The sequence below is a fragment of the Aythya marila genome (genome assembly GCF_965140915.1).
Source record: "Aythya marila genome assembly, chromosome: 14".
In the NCBI taxonomy this organism is placed as follows: domain Eukaryota; kingdom Metazoa; phylum Chordata; class Aves; order Anseriformes; family Anatidae; genus Aythya; species Aythya marila.
Window position 1 is genome coordinate 19,769,994 of NC_139055.1, and position 15,248 is coordinate 19,785,241.

The following is a 15,248-nucleotide window of genomic DNA, read 5'->3' on the forward strand; positions in this document are numbered from 1 at the left end:
AAACTGTTTGGTTTGGAATTTTAAGGTTAGTCAAAATATGACTAACCAATGCTTCACAAGCTAATATCAAGCGTTTGTGTGTACAGTAAAGACTCAAAGTATAAAACAACCCAAGAAATACCAGGCACACTCATGACCAAGAGCTTGCCTAAATTTGACCTCAGCTTACATTCTTACTCAGCAAAGCTGAGTAGATCTGCATGTGCTTCGGTCTATTTTCTTACCTGATGAGCCTGTTGGAGCAGCTCCATTCTCTCTTGAAGAATCTGGCAATCATATTCTCTGCTTTTCCTCAGCATCTGACGTCTTAACTTTTCTACTGCTGTCCTCAGCTCTTCCTGCTGTTTTTCAGTGAGAAGTTCCCCAAACTTTATTACCGTTTCTTGCTGCAAAGCATTGTATAAGGTGGCTTCAAGCTCCTGGATCCTCTGGTCGATGCAATACCAAAAGCCAGTTAGAGATGGAACATTGTTTAAAACACAATGGGGACTGGGGAGGTTGTGGCAGATTCAGGCACCTGCATGGTGGTCCCTGTGCTCAGGTGTGCAAAAATGTGACAAACAGAACTCATAAAGTGGTTCACTGTTTAGACAAATAAAAAAAAGTTTTTATTTTTATGGTAATTCAACTTTAGTTTTTATTGAAATCTCTCGCTGACTTTTTTTAAGCAGTTACAGAGGTGATCAGGAGTTGGATAGAACTTTCATACCTATTTTATATTTGTAATTTAAAAAGATGATTATTTCACCAATTCTAAAATTTTGACCCACTGTACTAAAAAAAAAAAAAAAAAAAGAGAGAAAAAAAATGAAGGTCAGTGTCAAATTACTTTGCTCTTAATTGTGCTAATCAATGAGCATTCCCATTAACTGACAAACCAATTGTGCTGAACTTGCAAGGCCAGTTATCAGACCTATGTATCAGAATTTGACACAGTGGTTTTACATCAGGAAATTGTGCTCTTTGTGGCATATCCTCTACTTGCTATGATATGCTTAAAATGGGCCATCTAAGACTCCAGATCTGAGTTCCAGTTGGTTTCACTGACTCCAGCTGGACAAGCTGACACTAATGAGCAACAACTGCGTATAAATGACAAAAGAGTAAAAGAGTTTCAGACTTCAGGAGATCTACCTTTTCCTGATTTGCAAAACCTAGGTGCCATTTTGAAGTTGTGCACATTGCATGGTAGTTTGTTAGGAGAATGGGAAAGCAAATAATAATTAAAAAAAAAAAAAAGATACTAAGAAGAAAGCAAAAACCTCTTCTCGTGATCCAACTGAAGCCCATGTCCTGTCACAGTGCTGGCTAATATGTACTGTAGCATTTCCTTTGTACATACCATGTATGCTTGGTCAAGAGCTTGCTTCCTGTAGTCTAGTTCTTCTTCCAAATAACCTTTTATTTTGCAAAATTGCTCCTACAAAGAAGGATTTAGACAGAAACGTGACTCAGTTACCAAAATGCTGTGGGAAGGTTTATTGAATCAGCTACAGACATCTGACTTGAGCAGGACTAGGAGACTGGTCTTAATTGACACTCTGCAAAGTTATTATCTATCTGACTCAGCCAGAAAAGGAAGAAGGGAAAATAGCTGTGTTTAGTTTTGTATGATGATACATCTGATCTACATGAAACAAAATCCATCATCTCTTGTTGATTTCAGTAATATTGCTTGGCATTTCAGTAGTATTTAAGGTTTTCTGTGTGATTTTTCTAAAGATAACACCTCTGGCATCCCAGACAACTCCTTCTGTGGCTTCTTTTTTTGGGAGGAAGTGCAATAAACTAAACGGGAACTAAACAGGCATTTTCATGTCCATGTTATTTGGGGAAAGATGCTGTGCTTTAACTTCTCGGCATACTTAAAGCTTAATTTACTTGAGTATAGACATACCACAGGAACAAAAGGTAAAATGCTACAGCTGTCCAACTCATGTTGTTAGGCTTGTTCATCTCTTAAGTTACTTCCATTAAATAGAATAAGAATAAAGTCCTAGCTTTACTGATGCCATAGGAAGTTCAGCTATGAAGCTTTTAGCTTCAGGATGATACGGGCTTAAAATGTAATGAAAGAAGGCAGTATGAAAATTAATTAATTTCTCACTTACAGGTATTGAATAAAATGTCCTACAACTACTAACATTTATAGTGTCAATCTTAGTAGGCAAAGAGTGTGATTATTTTCATATCTGAAAATCACTGAGCAGCCTTTGAGCCCTCAGTACTTTAGTAAAGTCATCCTCATGGAAAGAGAGAAAGTTCTCAAACCTTAACTATTTCCATTTCTGTGTTATCTGCTGTTGCATATGGAACAGTCTAGTAACATTTTTATGGTTTCAGCAATTATCGGAGAAAGCCTACATACCTAATTTGCCAAAAGACCAGGTTTTTAATTATTTTTTTGGCACACCAAGTAAATGTGACATGCTCCTAAAATGTCTACTAAGGAAAGTTTGCCTACCATATCACTTTCCAGTTCCATCATCTTCTGGTGCAGAGCAGCTTCAGCTCCCTCAATCTGCTGGATCCACTGTAGGGAAGACAATAAAAGCTGTAAACTGCTGTGTTTTCTAGGCACAGAGGCAGTGGCAATGGGACATCTACAGCATCTTATTAGTCTATTTATAGTAACCTATTGCTAGTTCTGGGCCTGTCTTAATAGGTTCTCCAGTGACAAGTACAGTGACATGATGGCTACAAGTGAAACTTCATAAGGAGGAATTATGAGGATCACCATTACAGGATCACTGGAAGATGGAAAAGTACACTTTCCAGGATAGGGAACCCCATTTCATCCCATGAATGAGGACCCATGGGTCTCTAGGATCTGGAAACAGCTTAGTTAAGTAGATGGCAATTCCCTTTGGAGAGGGAGAATTGATGAGTAGAATCCTTGGATGCTGTCACATTAACACAATTGTGTGCTGTATTTGAACCATAGAAAGCAATTTTAACCAATGCCTATTTTCTTTTTCAATTTCCCATACAAGGAACCTAGACACATAATTTCAGTGGAAATTTTGCATACAGTTTCTTTCAGAGTAGAAATCTCTGTCTATGATTAATTATGGCTTAAATGTCTGATTTTGTATTTTCTAATTCACTTTAGAATTGCGTGTTTCATTTCTCATTCTTTTTGCTTTTCCAACTGTCCTGACTACATAGCTTGTGCCAGGTAGGTTTGACATTTTTGCTGTTTAGCAAGGTGTTTGGGACTGTGATTACATTAAGGTATTTCTATCCTTGCAAAATCTCTAGTTGATAAACAATAGTATTTACATACAGATAGCAGAGTTTACTTTGTCTGTGGAAATGCTCACTACACTAGAAAGTCTGATAATATTGATATAACAGAGCCAAAAAATGTACAGCATTAGATGAGGGATTAGATAACACTGAGAAAAGCAAGCACACATTTTACCTTTTCTGCCAAGGACAAAACAGTGGAAGCCTGAATTATGGCCACTTGTTCTTCATTTCTTAAATTCTGTGAAGAGACGGAAGAAAAAAAATAGCAGCAGTTTCCTGCATGAATACAGATTATCCAGACTGCACGCTAGGTCTACAGTTTTTTTAGGGGAACCACATATTACTGATTATACGATTCCCAAAAAAATATTCAGGAGCTGCTAATGTAATTAAAAAAAAAAAAAAAGACCACTGCTTTTGTCTTTTTACATGATATGGACTGACTGTATGTTTTCATACCATTGCATCTTATATGATACGTAAACTGAAGTTAGACCGATTTGTTTCTCTTTTTGCTAGTTTTGCAAAGCTGAATCTCCATTGTTTTTGAAATAAATAAATAAATAAATAAAGCTAATTTACACCAGTATATGTGTAGACAATAATGATGTTTCTTTTTCTATTTCTTATACACTTTCTTAAAATGTATCTGATAGCCAGAGATATGGGATATTTTCTTTTACATAGAGGACTAAAGTGGGCAGCAATGCCCACTTTGAAAGCCACAGGGCATTTGGTATTTCTTGTCTGTTTATGAAATTGCTTGCAGAGGAATCCTAGTCCTGATGAAGATGTGGTGGGCTCATACTGCCAAGCTAATTCACATGATTCACTGAATGACTGGAGTACAGCCAGAAGCAGTTCCAAATATCAGTGGCCATTGGACATGAGCTCTTCCCAGTCTGCTAAACTACATGTTAAAGTTGCTACTTCATTACTAGTTCTCTGATTACTGAAATCTCACAAATGCTCAACTTAAGGAGATAGACACTCTCTAAATGAAGACTTCCGGTATTACATAATTTTAACAAATATCTTAGAAAATAGACATCATAGTTACAGATTTAACTTTCCCTATTGTACAAAATGTATTTTGTAGAGGGAAAATACCTCCCACTTTAACTTACCCCATTATCACCTAGGATATCTAACTGCTTTATGAGGTCTGGTATGCTGACATCCTGCAAAGAGAAAATAAGATAAAGGCTTTGCATACACATTGTATCATGGCTGCAATATTTGTCCCTCCTGTGAACAACAGCAAGACATAACATTTTGTAGTATCCCATAGAAATGCATCACACACTGATTTTAATCGCCTTTGAGCCAGGTTTTATCATTATGATGAAACTTACAAGTCCAATTCAATTGCATCAGTCATCATACACTTTTATATTAGACCGAGTTTAAATGCTTAAAATATAGTGGAGTTATTAGCAGCGATTAATGTAATGGATTACATGGGGAGCATCAACCACTCCTGTAGTAAGTCCTGCCTTATAAAACTGACATACCTTAACCCCTTCCTTCATGCAGTAGATCTGTAGAGCACTCACACCATCTGAAAATGGGTGAATCTGGAGATTAAATGGTGGAGATCGTCTCTCTCTTTCCTGAAAATTAATTCAGAAGACACCAGAGAACATGTTAGAATGAATGAGATGTGTAGAGAACTCAATAAATGCAATATCTACTGTTTATATCATGCTTCACAAACTTAAGCTCTTCATATTAACAGAAAAAGAAAGAAACATTACATCACTACTTAACTACTGCTGGTAAAACTGAATGGAAAGACTCCAGGCCAAAGACACTGTGCCAAGTGGTATAGGGGTTTTAAAATCCAGTGAATTGTTTTACAGCAAATTAATTTCATGAATTATATATATTTGCAAGTTGTCTGTGGAAAAGGGGTATTTGACTTAAGACTACTAGGATACTCAGATTACATGCTTGCTCATCCTGGTATGTCATATGTTCTATTATCCGTGGAAAGGAATAAATTCAAGAAAATTAATAATTAGCTAGTTTCATACCTTAATTACCTAAAACTTATAATTTTTTTCCAGTATTAAAGGACCAAAGACAAAAATAAAACATTGAAAATGTTATTTCTTATCCCTTTCAGGTATTCAGGCAAGTACAAAAAGTGAAAGTCAAATTTTGCTTTCAAATATGTTTTTGGTTTACAAACATTTAATTCAATTGCTCAGTCTACCTTCATTAAAAACAGAACAAAAACAAAACAAAAACACAAACAAAACAATAACCTGGGTACTCACTCTTAGGAGAGATTTTAGCTGTGAACTATGGTGCAACTCTGAGTAAAGTACAGGAGGATGGAATTTAAACCTTGTTTACCTGGGTCATTTAGATTTAATTAATTTCTGTTTATTTTAATATAATCTGTCCAGCACTATACATTTGTACTCCAGAGCAGATATAAGAACAGAGCATGTTGACAACAGAACGCTCCAAATTATTAGAAAAACATGGTAACGTAGCATAGTCATGCTGAAGTTAATCAGCTAAACTTACCTTACTTTACTAGGCACCTAGCTCAGACAGAAGTGAACCATTTAAGTATAGAGATTACTGTTTCCAGCATATTAGAGCTGACATACCTCCACAGCCCACAATTAAACATGCTCTGCCCAATTTGTTACTCTATTATATCACTACAGCGCTGGTGTAAACACCTAATTCAAGTTGGTGTTCAGTGCAAGTGCCCTGGTTCTGTCTACTTTAAGGAGCTCATTTGTCACCTCCAGTTCAAGGTTGCGGAACTCCAGCAGTTCGTTCTGGTCCCGAGCATCCTGCAGTTCCTGTTGCAGACGGCTGTTTTCTGCTTCCAGTTTCTCTATCTAAAAGAAATATGTAAATTCATGATCTGTGTGACTGTTACAAGAAATGTTGAATATTTGGTGAGTAACAGTTCAGATAGCATAGACAGCTCAAGATCCGAGCTCTGGAGAGGATTCATTACTTGCCATGTTACTTCAACGAGTCTTTAGTTTACATGTGAACTTCTGCTCATCAGCTTGCTAAACATTGTAAAGTGCTTAGATTGAAGGTTTTCCTAAAGCAATCCGATCCTAGTGAAGATCAGTGGGAATGTTAACACAACAGAAATATCAAGTTAGCTATTAGATTGTTCTACATTAACTATTAAATGCACTGATCTCATAGTAAAGTGCTAGGATAGTTTTTTTGGGAAGGGCTGTGAAGACTATACTTGAAGGACTCTGCAAACAAGTTGGATAAACATCTGTCAGGAGTGGCACAGAAATAGCTGGTCCTGCTTTAGAGGAAATATTGGGCTGGATCAGATTCCCAGTGTGTGGCACATGAAGCACAGTTGGCATGCAGGGACAGTTGTCTCTGTGGGGCAGTTACTTGTGCAGTCATCCTATCCCACATGAGCACACCTGTGAACTGCACAGCAAGCATCTCCACATGAATAGTGCTGTCAATTAGCAGACATGAATACCATGCATTGGCCAATTGGATACAACTTCCTTGCTGGCAACAACACAACCTCTGGCTCCTCAGCCTGCTCTCTTCTGCAAGTCTCCAGCCAGTGCCAGGACCTATACTTTGCAACGAGGTTCTCTGAGTACGGCCCAGACAAGGATGGTTAGGGAGTGTGTTAAGACTGAAGTCAAATGAGCCCCCATAGATCAGTTTGTATGGAGAAGCATGGCACAGGGATGGAGACTTATTAGGCATGTTTATGGAAGGGGAGAAACACAGCTAGGAAGCCTCATCTGGGGGGGTGAAGGAAGAGAGAGAAGCTGTTGCTGGGAGTTAATGATCTCTTGCTGATGGCAGATGTACATACAGTCACTGCTGTAACTGTTTGTGATTCAAGCAATGCCGAGGTCCTTCATGGCCTTATATTCCATGATTAAATATATATACACACACATGCACACATATATATCTATACATGTGTGTATATGCACACATACACCAATTGAAATATTAGTTCAAGTTGCACTGGACCTAGGGATGATACAAGCCCTTTATAATATACAGAACATACAGAAAATAAGGGTATGAAAGGGTTCTGGTGTTACAGGGTGACTGCATTTCTGCTGCTGTTTCACACCCAGAAGCTGAGTTCAAAATGTCCCACCAGGGCTGCAACAGAAGACTCTTCAGTGCAATGTTGCAGGAACACAATGCTGGAGCAGAGCTGTAATGCTAAGCAGAGCTTCCAGCTCTCAGGTTGAGAGCATCAGCAACAGTGCCTAAGCAGGTAGAGAGGTTGTGTCTATCCATATGTCATCTTGTCCATACATCTTATCCATATTCAAGTATGCTGTTCTATTCATATACTATACTTATAAACACCAGACTGCATATCCAAAAGCTGTATTGCAGCATCCAGGTTACCTTTCAGAGTGAACACACAGAACTTGGGAACATACCTTGTCTAAAAGCTCTTGGTTCCTCTTAATAAAAAGCTGTTTGTCTTCCACCCAGTGAGAGTCCTGTTGGATGAAGCAGTACTGTTCAGAATAATCAAACTGTATTATGTCAGGCATGTTTACTGAAAATTGGAGCCACAATATTCAGGATTAAAAATCTTACATGAACAGACTGCAAATTACAAAATAACAGCATATTAGTCTACCAAGCCTTAGAAAAATTTCTGAACCTGCTAGACCTGCCTGCTTATTAAACAGGGACATTGTATCTTAGGGAAGTTTAAGCTGAAACTGTACTAGGCATATTCTAAGCAGAGGAGTTAAAAGAATATATGCAAGAAGTGCTTACCTGCCCTTTCTGTGCTAAAGTTTTCTCCAGATCTTCTATTTTGGCTTTATATCTCTGTACTTCAGCTTGGAGCTGCTCTTGAGCCTGTTGAAGTCAGGTATAGCATTAAACAACAACAAAACCGGCAACGAGGCTGATATTAAAGGAAACCAAACACAAGAAGAATCATGGTCTATGCTGTTACTTCCACTGAATGAGTAACCATTACAAAGATTCTGGCTTACCAATACTTTCTGCCACCTCACATATTACCATATAGATGACACAGGGGGACAAAGCAGCAGATCATCTCCCTCTCCCCACCCAAGCTTGTTAGTAACATGTATTAGAGTGGCAAAACCCAAGATCAGGTATTCAGTGTGACAGACTCTGCTCAAAGACCCTGGTATGGGACAGTCCTTAAATTGAAGAAAAGTGCTTAGCAGATGAGACTGGCAAAGGACTGTAGAAAAAAGCAATCAGAAATGCCTGAGAATTCTTCAAGAACTGACTTAGAGTGGTAAACAACCTGGTAATATCTCACATCTGACATTGCTTTGAGCAAGAGGTTGGTCTGGAGACCATCTGAGGCCCCCTCTAGCCTGAACAATTTTAGGATTTTATTAGATGGACAACATTTTTAGCCTTGGAAGGTTTACTTTAATCTGCATCACATTCAAATTTGAATGTAATTTGGATGTATTTTTTAGAAACATTCAGGTGAGTATTCCTAAGGTTGGTACAATCTATGCCTTTGTGCAAAACCACAAGCTTCTATCTACGTTTGCAAATCCAACACCTTCATACCTGGGCAAAACATGAGAAAATTCTTGTGATTCTGTGCCAAACTGCACAATTGTATGCTTTGGTATGCCTTCCTAAATGCAGGGGTTTGGGGCTCAGCTGGAGGACAGCCCCTTGTAAACTGAGTTATTGTGTCCATCGGTAATCATCATTCCATTAAAATAAATGTAGCCAATGAGGGAAACGGACATTTCTGTTGTATGCCACTCCATTTCTTTGTATGCCACTTTGAGATATCTGTATGTTCTGAAAGCAAGGAAATGCTTCTACCCTCAAACAAATGCTGACCTTGGCTTCTCTTTCAGCATCTATGATGCCTCCTGTTTGTTCCTGCAGTAGTGCATAAGCTCTCTGCAAGGCCTGATACTCCTTTGTCAGCTGTCGAAACCGTAGCTCTGATTCTTCTGCGGCTAAACTCTGAGGGAGAAGAAAGGACATGTCTAAGCACCAGACAGCAGTGCACTGCCAAAGCAAAGAATGCAAGTGTGACTTGTTAAACACAATAGTTGGTTTATGGATCTTGATTCAAAACAGCTTTTTGGTAAGCTTGCTGTAATAAGAAGTAATAAAAATATAGACTTTATAGACCATTTGTATGTCTTTAAGCTAAAAGAGATATAACAAGTTCATTTTCTTGAGGCAGAAAAGAAACTCTTCTCAGATCACAATGAAGTCATAGCTGTAGACTCTATGGATTAGAGCTTTAAAGAACCTCTCAGCATTTCAGGATATCAGTAACTGAAATTGAGGCCAAACTATGACGAACTTGTCTTTCAATATTCAGGAATAAAACCCTGGAGAGCCTGGCCACTTCCTTTGAAAGTCAAAATCTCATGAACAGCTGTCCTTACCTATGGAAATAGTCAGATCTTACCTCATCCAGATCATCATCTGGGGTTGCTGGTGTTCTGTCTGTTCTATATGAGGCCACAGAGGATGTTTCAGAGTCCATGGAATCATCATCATACCCAAAAACTGTATCCACTACATGTCTCTAAAGAAGGAAAAACATGTGATTTCTGAATCTCCCTGAAAATGGGCTGTGAGCATTTCTGACTGGGGGAAAGATTAATTCCAAACCGCATTGATAGCTATTTAAAAAAGGAAAGAAATGACAAAAGTTATGTACAACCCCTGCAACTACCCCCTCCAAACAAAAACAAAGCGAATCATACTGCATATTAGGTCTTGTGCTGGTGGAGAATATGAGTTTGCTGATTAATTCTTCTAGACTGAGGATCTGGCTCAGTCTAAAACTTGGAAAACATAATGGTAGCAGCAACATACTAAGGAGAAGTCTCTGCCCCACACAGTGTCAGGAGAATCATTTGTTAATCTCAAAGCTGTTCAGAAGGCATCTGTCAACATGCAGAATAATGTGCAAAGACGAGACAATGCCAGAAAAGGAAATGTCTAAGGTGTGAAATAGGGAACCTTCTTCTTCTTTCACAGACACCGATGATATTCTGAATATTTCAGTGCTTCTCTCACTGATAGTGCTGTTCAAGAAAATGAGTAAATGTTATGCTAACACAAAACAATTTAATGTGACTTTTATCTCACATATTTTTCTAGTCATATAGTAACTGACACATGTTGTAAGAGACTGCTCACACAATACAGATTTTTTTGTATGTCTGATGCCTCATTGTCTCCAGTCTTGGTAACTGAATTCACCAAATCAAATGAAAACTGAGTCATGACCTATGAAAGTATAGGTGCGTGACCTGCAGGGCTGGGTTTTAGGGCACAGAGATGAGCATTTTAAAACTTGCTTTATAGGTAACTCTGCTGAAAGCTGATCAATGAGCATTTTAGATGCATTTCTGCTTTGCAATATTTTCCTTTTTTGCTGACAAGTTACAACCTTCTAAACCTGGAATTAGAATCCTCTCCCCACCTCCCCACCCCCCCAAAAAATAAAGCACAATAAACTTTTTCATACATTATCTTTTTTCTTATTTATTATTTTTTTTACAAGTGAAGACAATAGACATATCCTTCCACATTTAAATTTTTGGCTTAGAAATAAAGTTAACAGACAAAAATACTTTTTAGTCCTTGCCTCACAGTTCTTTCTGCTGCATATTGCCTCAAAACCCATATAGAAACAATGTGACGACACATCTAGGATATACTGGTCTGAATTTCTGTCTTGTATGCAGGGAAGTGTTGCATTACTTTCACAGAACATGGCCGACCACCTAAGGAACATTCTTGAGGACAAAAAGCAACCAAACTGTGTGTCATACACTGTACCTCCACTCTCTGGATATGGGACATGGCTGTTGCAGAGTAATTCCTCATATCCAGCTGATAAAAAATTACTTGAACCACTGCTGACTACTCAGCTCTATAATTGTCCTAAACTATACCAGCTTTGGACTTAGAATCATGAAGGTTGGAAAAGACCTCCAAGATCATCTGGTCCAACCATTCCCCTACCATTAATATCATCCACTAACACACATCCCTAAGCACCACATCCAAGCTTTCCTTAAACACCCCCAGGAATGGTGACTCCACCACCTTCCCGGGCAACCCATTCCAATGCCTAACTAATGCCTAACTGACTTGATCCAATACTGAACAACATAAAGGGTATCCAAACAATACTGAAAAACATAAGGGGTAGCCTGTAGAACTGAGCAGAAGAGAACAACACACGGTTTTTCTGACAGACTTCCACTTGAAAAATTAGATGGATAAGGATTTTGCATTAGTGAGAATTGCAGGATTGGCCTAGATGGACTACAAAAAATAGCAAAAGATAGATGGGAAGGTCTCTGGAAACATAAATACATCTCAGCATAGTAGGCCTTAAGATCAATATTTATAGAAAATAGAAGGAAGATTATTACTATTTCAGAGAGAAGGGAAAAGACACATTTTGTTGTGAATAAAATAGCTATGCACCCTTAATTGAATTTCAAATGGACCCGAAAAGCTATCCCAGGCTAACAGGTGTTTATAAGACCAATCATTAAAGCAGCTTGTTATAATCCACAGAACTCTCTTTAATCAGATTGCTAAAATGTGTTTTCGTACAAAGCCTACTGGCATTTTTATAAACAGAAAACATTTTTCCTCTTACCTTAATTGGCTTTGAACTCCTTTTATTCCTTCTGCGACGAATGAGTTTTTCCCTGTCCTGGAAAATAAGATTAAAAAGTTACTGGACTTAAAATTTGTATCTTGCTCTCCTTTGGTTTGCAGTCCTAGAATGCCAAATCTACAGACAAAACAAAACACTGGGCTTCCTCTGACTGTGTTTATACTTTCAAACAGGAATCTGATTCCAGGTGGAAGGAAGGATTCATATTCTAATCTGTGTCCGTGCGTCAGCAGAAAAACATTTGAAGAAGGGACGAGGGGATAGCAGAACAGAAACCCCACTGTTGTGCAGCTGCTTTGACAGGCTGTCAAACAACAGGCGCTGATTGATTTCCTGTTAAAATCACTGGGAGGCCTGTTGCAGGGGACTGTTCTGGGCTTTATATGGGAGGCAAACTGTTTGACTGCAGAGGTGATGCTGCCTCAGAGTCATTAAAAGATAACTAGTGTTGGTTTCAACACTCCTAGCAATGACATCTTAGGAGAAGCAACAGCCTGCTTTGGAGTCTTTCTCTCCTTCCCCTCAACATCATAATACAAAGCCAGATAAAAAAGAATTGTATTAAAGGATATGACAAAAGAACTAATCATAAAATCATAGAATATCTGAGTTGCAAGGGACCCAAAAGTAGTCATTGAGTCTAACTCCTGGGTTCTCAAAGGACCACCACCAATTCCCTCCCCCCCCTCCGCAAAAATAAAAAATAAAAAGATGAGAAACTAACGAGCACCAACTGGCAGCATGCTCTTTTCTAGAACATGAAGGATATTGCATTGTGTGCCCACATATCAAGATTTTAATAATAGCCTAGTTACAATGGAAAGACAGCTTGTCACAGCCCTGCCTTATGAACATATCTGTAATTTGGTGAGCTCCACTGTTCTTAGTCTGTGTTCATTTCCAGAGCTCAGTTCACACACACAGGTTACACCTTTTCGTTGTAAGGCTGATGACCCATTAGAAAGCTAGTTAATACACCACACCCACACTCACCAACATCTAAAAATCTTCAGGTGTTAAAAGTAAGGAAGAAATGAACTCTCAGACCTCTATAATAAAAAAATACTAACAGTGGCGAACTCTATACAGGAGCTGTTGCTAATTTCCTCGTGCTCTGGACATACCCTTGTTAATTCATCAATTATGTTCTGTTGTTCTATGACCTGAAGCTTTAAAAATTCAGTTTCTTGTTCCTCATTAGCCTGATCAAGGTCATTGAGAGATTTTAATTTCTTTAGAGGAGGATGTGATGTCATTTTTTCTCTCTGTGGTATGAAGAAGAAAGACACAGATAAAATAAGATGTAGCAATTAAAAGAAAAACACAACCTTTCAGCTAAAAATTAGGCATTGTTCTTCATTTAAGATGTAAAGCCATTTAAGTATGCTTCAACTACATAATTCCTATAACTTAACATTTTGTAATTCATAATTTCAGCTATATATTTTTTATAACCCACAAGCTCTCCTTAATAATAAAGCAGCACTGCAAGGCCAAGTCCTTCAAGCAGAACAATAAAGATTTCTCTCTCTACTTAGAGGCAATATAGCCTCTACAGCAGCCTTTAAAGGTCATGTACCATAACTTTCTGCACCATGCATCTAGATGTCCACCATGTGGCAAATATATTTGTATCTCCCGTGTGCCTAGTGGATATGCCATGAGGTCCCATGACCCCATGCACTTGCATATACCCCTCATATGACCATATACAGTGAGGAATCGGACATTTTAGACTTGTGAAAGACATGTATCCAGTCAGAACAAGAGGAGAGGTAAATAATGGGGTATCAGAACTATTTTAACTAGAATTCTGTATCCTGCCTGTTTCAGAGCATATGTGGGAGAGATGTCTACAGCCTGTGAGAATCAATCTAGCCACCTACAATTTGCTAGCTTCCATAATTTGGGCATCTACACTATCAAGAGCAGATGTCAGGGAGCTAAATTAGAACATAGGTGCTGTGTGCGCCCATATGCACCAAGGGTGCTGCCCACTGATGCCTAATGCATGCAGACACTCAAGTCCTTTCTGCTTGCTGAGGGGCCATGATCTGTGATCTACTACAGCTGTGGAAGAAGAATTCTGACTTGTGATGTCTGCAGTAAGTTTATCTGACTTCTGGGCATGAGTGAATGGTAGAGTCTTAAAGTGGATTAACCTTGTAACTCTGAAGCCTTTCTTCTATAAGACAAGAAAGTGAATCTGATACTCTCATCCTAATCAGCAGGAGAGTTGCATCCACTGTAGAATGGTCAGCCTGCTCAAGATGAGGATGATGGCTATTGTGAGCCAAAGACAAGAAACACAAACACTTAGCAGCTTGCCAGTTTGCATCTGGCAACCCAAGATTTCCACCTTTTTTTCTTTTTCTTTTTTATATTAACACCAAGGCAACATCGATGCATGTGCAGGAATCATATTCTAACTGACACTAAGGATGATTCCATTTGAAGGAACTACAGACATAACCGCTTTATTCCCACTTCATATAGCCCTGATATATGAAATACATAACCCTAGCCATCACAACACCATTTTTCCTCTCCCATATACATGTACAATGCATGTGTTTTATGGGAATATTATATTTGCTCAGGGGCAGACCAGAACTTCACTTTGCCATCATCAGCTCTACAATGTTCTTTGTACAGAACATGGACATTCTAAGCATTCTAAAAAGGAAATCAGGCTGGCTGAAAACATAGTTCTTAACAGCTTCCTTTTTGATTGTGCTGTGGTTTGGTTGCACTTGTGGGTTATAAAAAAATGCAAAAATGCAAAATGGCAGAGTAGAATATGACTCACTGATACACCTTAGTATTAAAGATAGTATTAAAGACTGATTTTATGAATTCACTTAAAAATATTACACATGTATGCATAACCCACAATGTTATGTAAGTCTATTATGTACAAACCTAAATATTGATATATTTTATCAATAGCATTACACAGACACACTTTGTACATGCATGTACTGTGCAGACATACACACCAAAACAGACATGTGTAATGCAGTAATGTTCATTTTGCTCTTCAATACTGACCATTTCTATGTTTTCTTTAGTAACTGCTTTGAGTTTATCTTCCATGCGCTGCAAAGATTGCATCAGTTCATCATTTCTCTTCGTGAGGCACTTGTTCTTTTCCAGGAGAGGTTTACATTGTTTTTCAGCTTCTCGGACACGCTTCAACTGAATTGATAATAGCAATTAATAATTGTAAGCAATCCAAATAAAATATTTTTTTTTCTCTTTCATTTGTTAGAAATATTTTTGTTAATCTTCCCTGTTGGACTACTGTCCCAATAAA

The 15,248-nt window shown here is 38.2% G+C and overlaps 1 protein-coding gene across 1 annotated transcript in view; it reads right to left on the reverse strand.

Annotated features, from left to right (window-relative positions):
• The window catches only part of JAKMIP2 (janus kinase and microtubule interacting protein 2), a 47,442-nt gene that overhangs the window by 9,145 nt on the left and 23,049 nt on the right, over positions 1 to 15,248 (reverse strand). Inside the window, exons 6-19 of the mRNA XM_082771962.1 lie at positions 14,984 to 15,130; positions 13,057 to 13,197; positions 11,912 to 11,968; positions 9,692 to 9,811; positions 9,106 to 9,234; positions 8,035 to 8,118; positions 7,686 to 7,748; positions 6,018 to 6,116; positions 4,767 to 4,865; positions 4,380 to 4,433; positions 3,425 to 3,490; positions 2,465 to 2,533; positions 1,343 to 1,420; positions 225 to 428 (exon numbers count right to left, since the gene is read on the reverse strand). Of these exons, the coding sequence (XP_082628088.1) occupies positions 225 to 428; positions 1,343 to 1,420; positions 2,465 to 2,533; positions 3,425 to 3,490; positions 4,380 to 4,433; positions 4,767 to 4,865; positions 6,018 to 6,116; positions 7,686 to 7,748; positions 8,035 to 8,118; positions 9,106 to 9,234; positions 9,692 to 9,811; positions 11,912 to 11,968; positions 13,057 to 13,197; positions 14,984 to 15,130 (1,410 nt within the window). The remainder of the gene's footprint in view (positions 1 to 224; positions 429 to 1,342; positions 1,421 to 2,464; positions 2,534 to 3,424; positions 3,491 to 4,379; positions 4,434 to 4,766; positions 4,866 to 6,017; positions 6,117 to 7,685; positions 7,749 to 8,034; positions 8,119 to 9,105; positions 9,235 to 9,691; positions 9,812 to 11,911; positions 11,969 to 13,056; positions 13,198 to 14,983; positions 15,131 to 15,248) is intronic.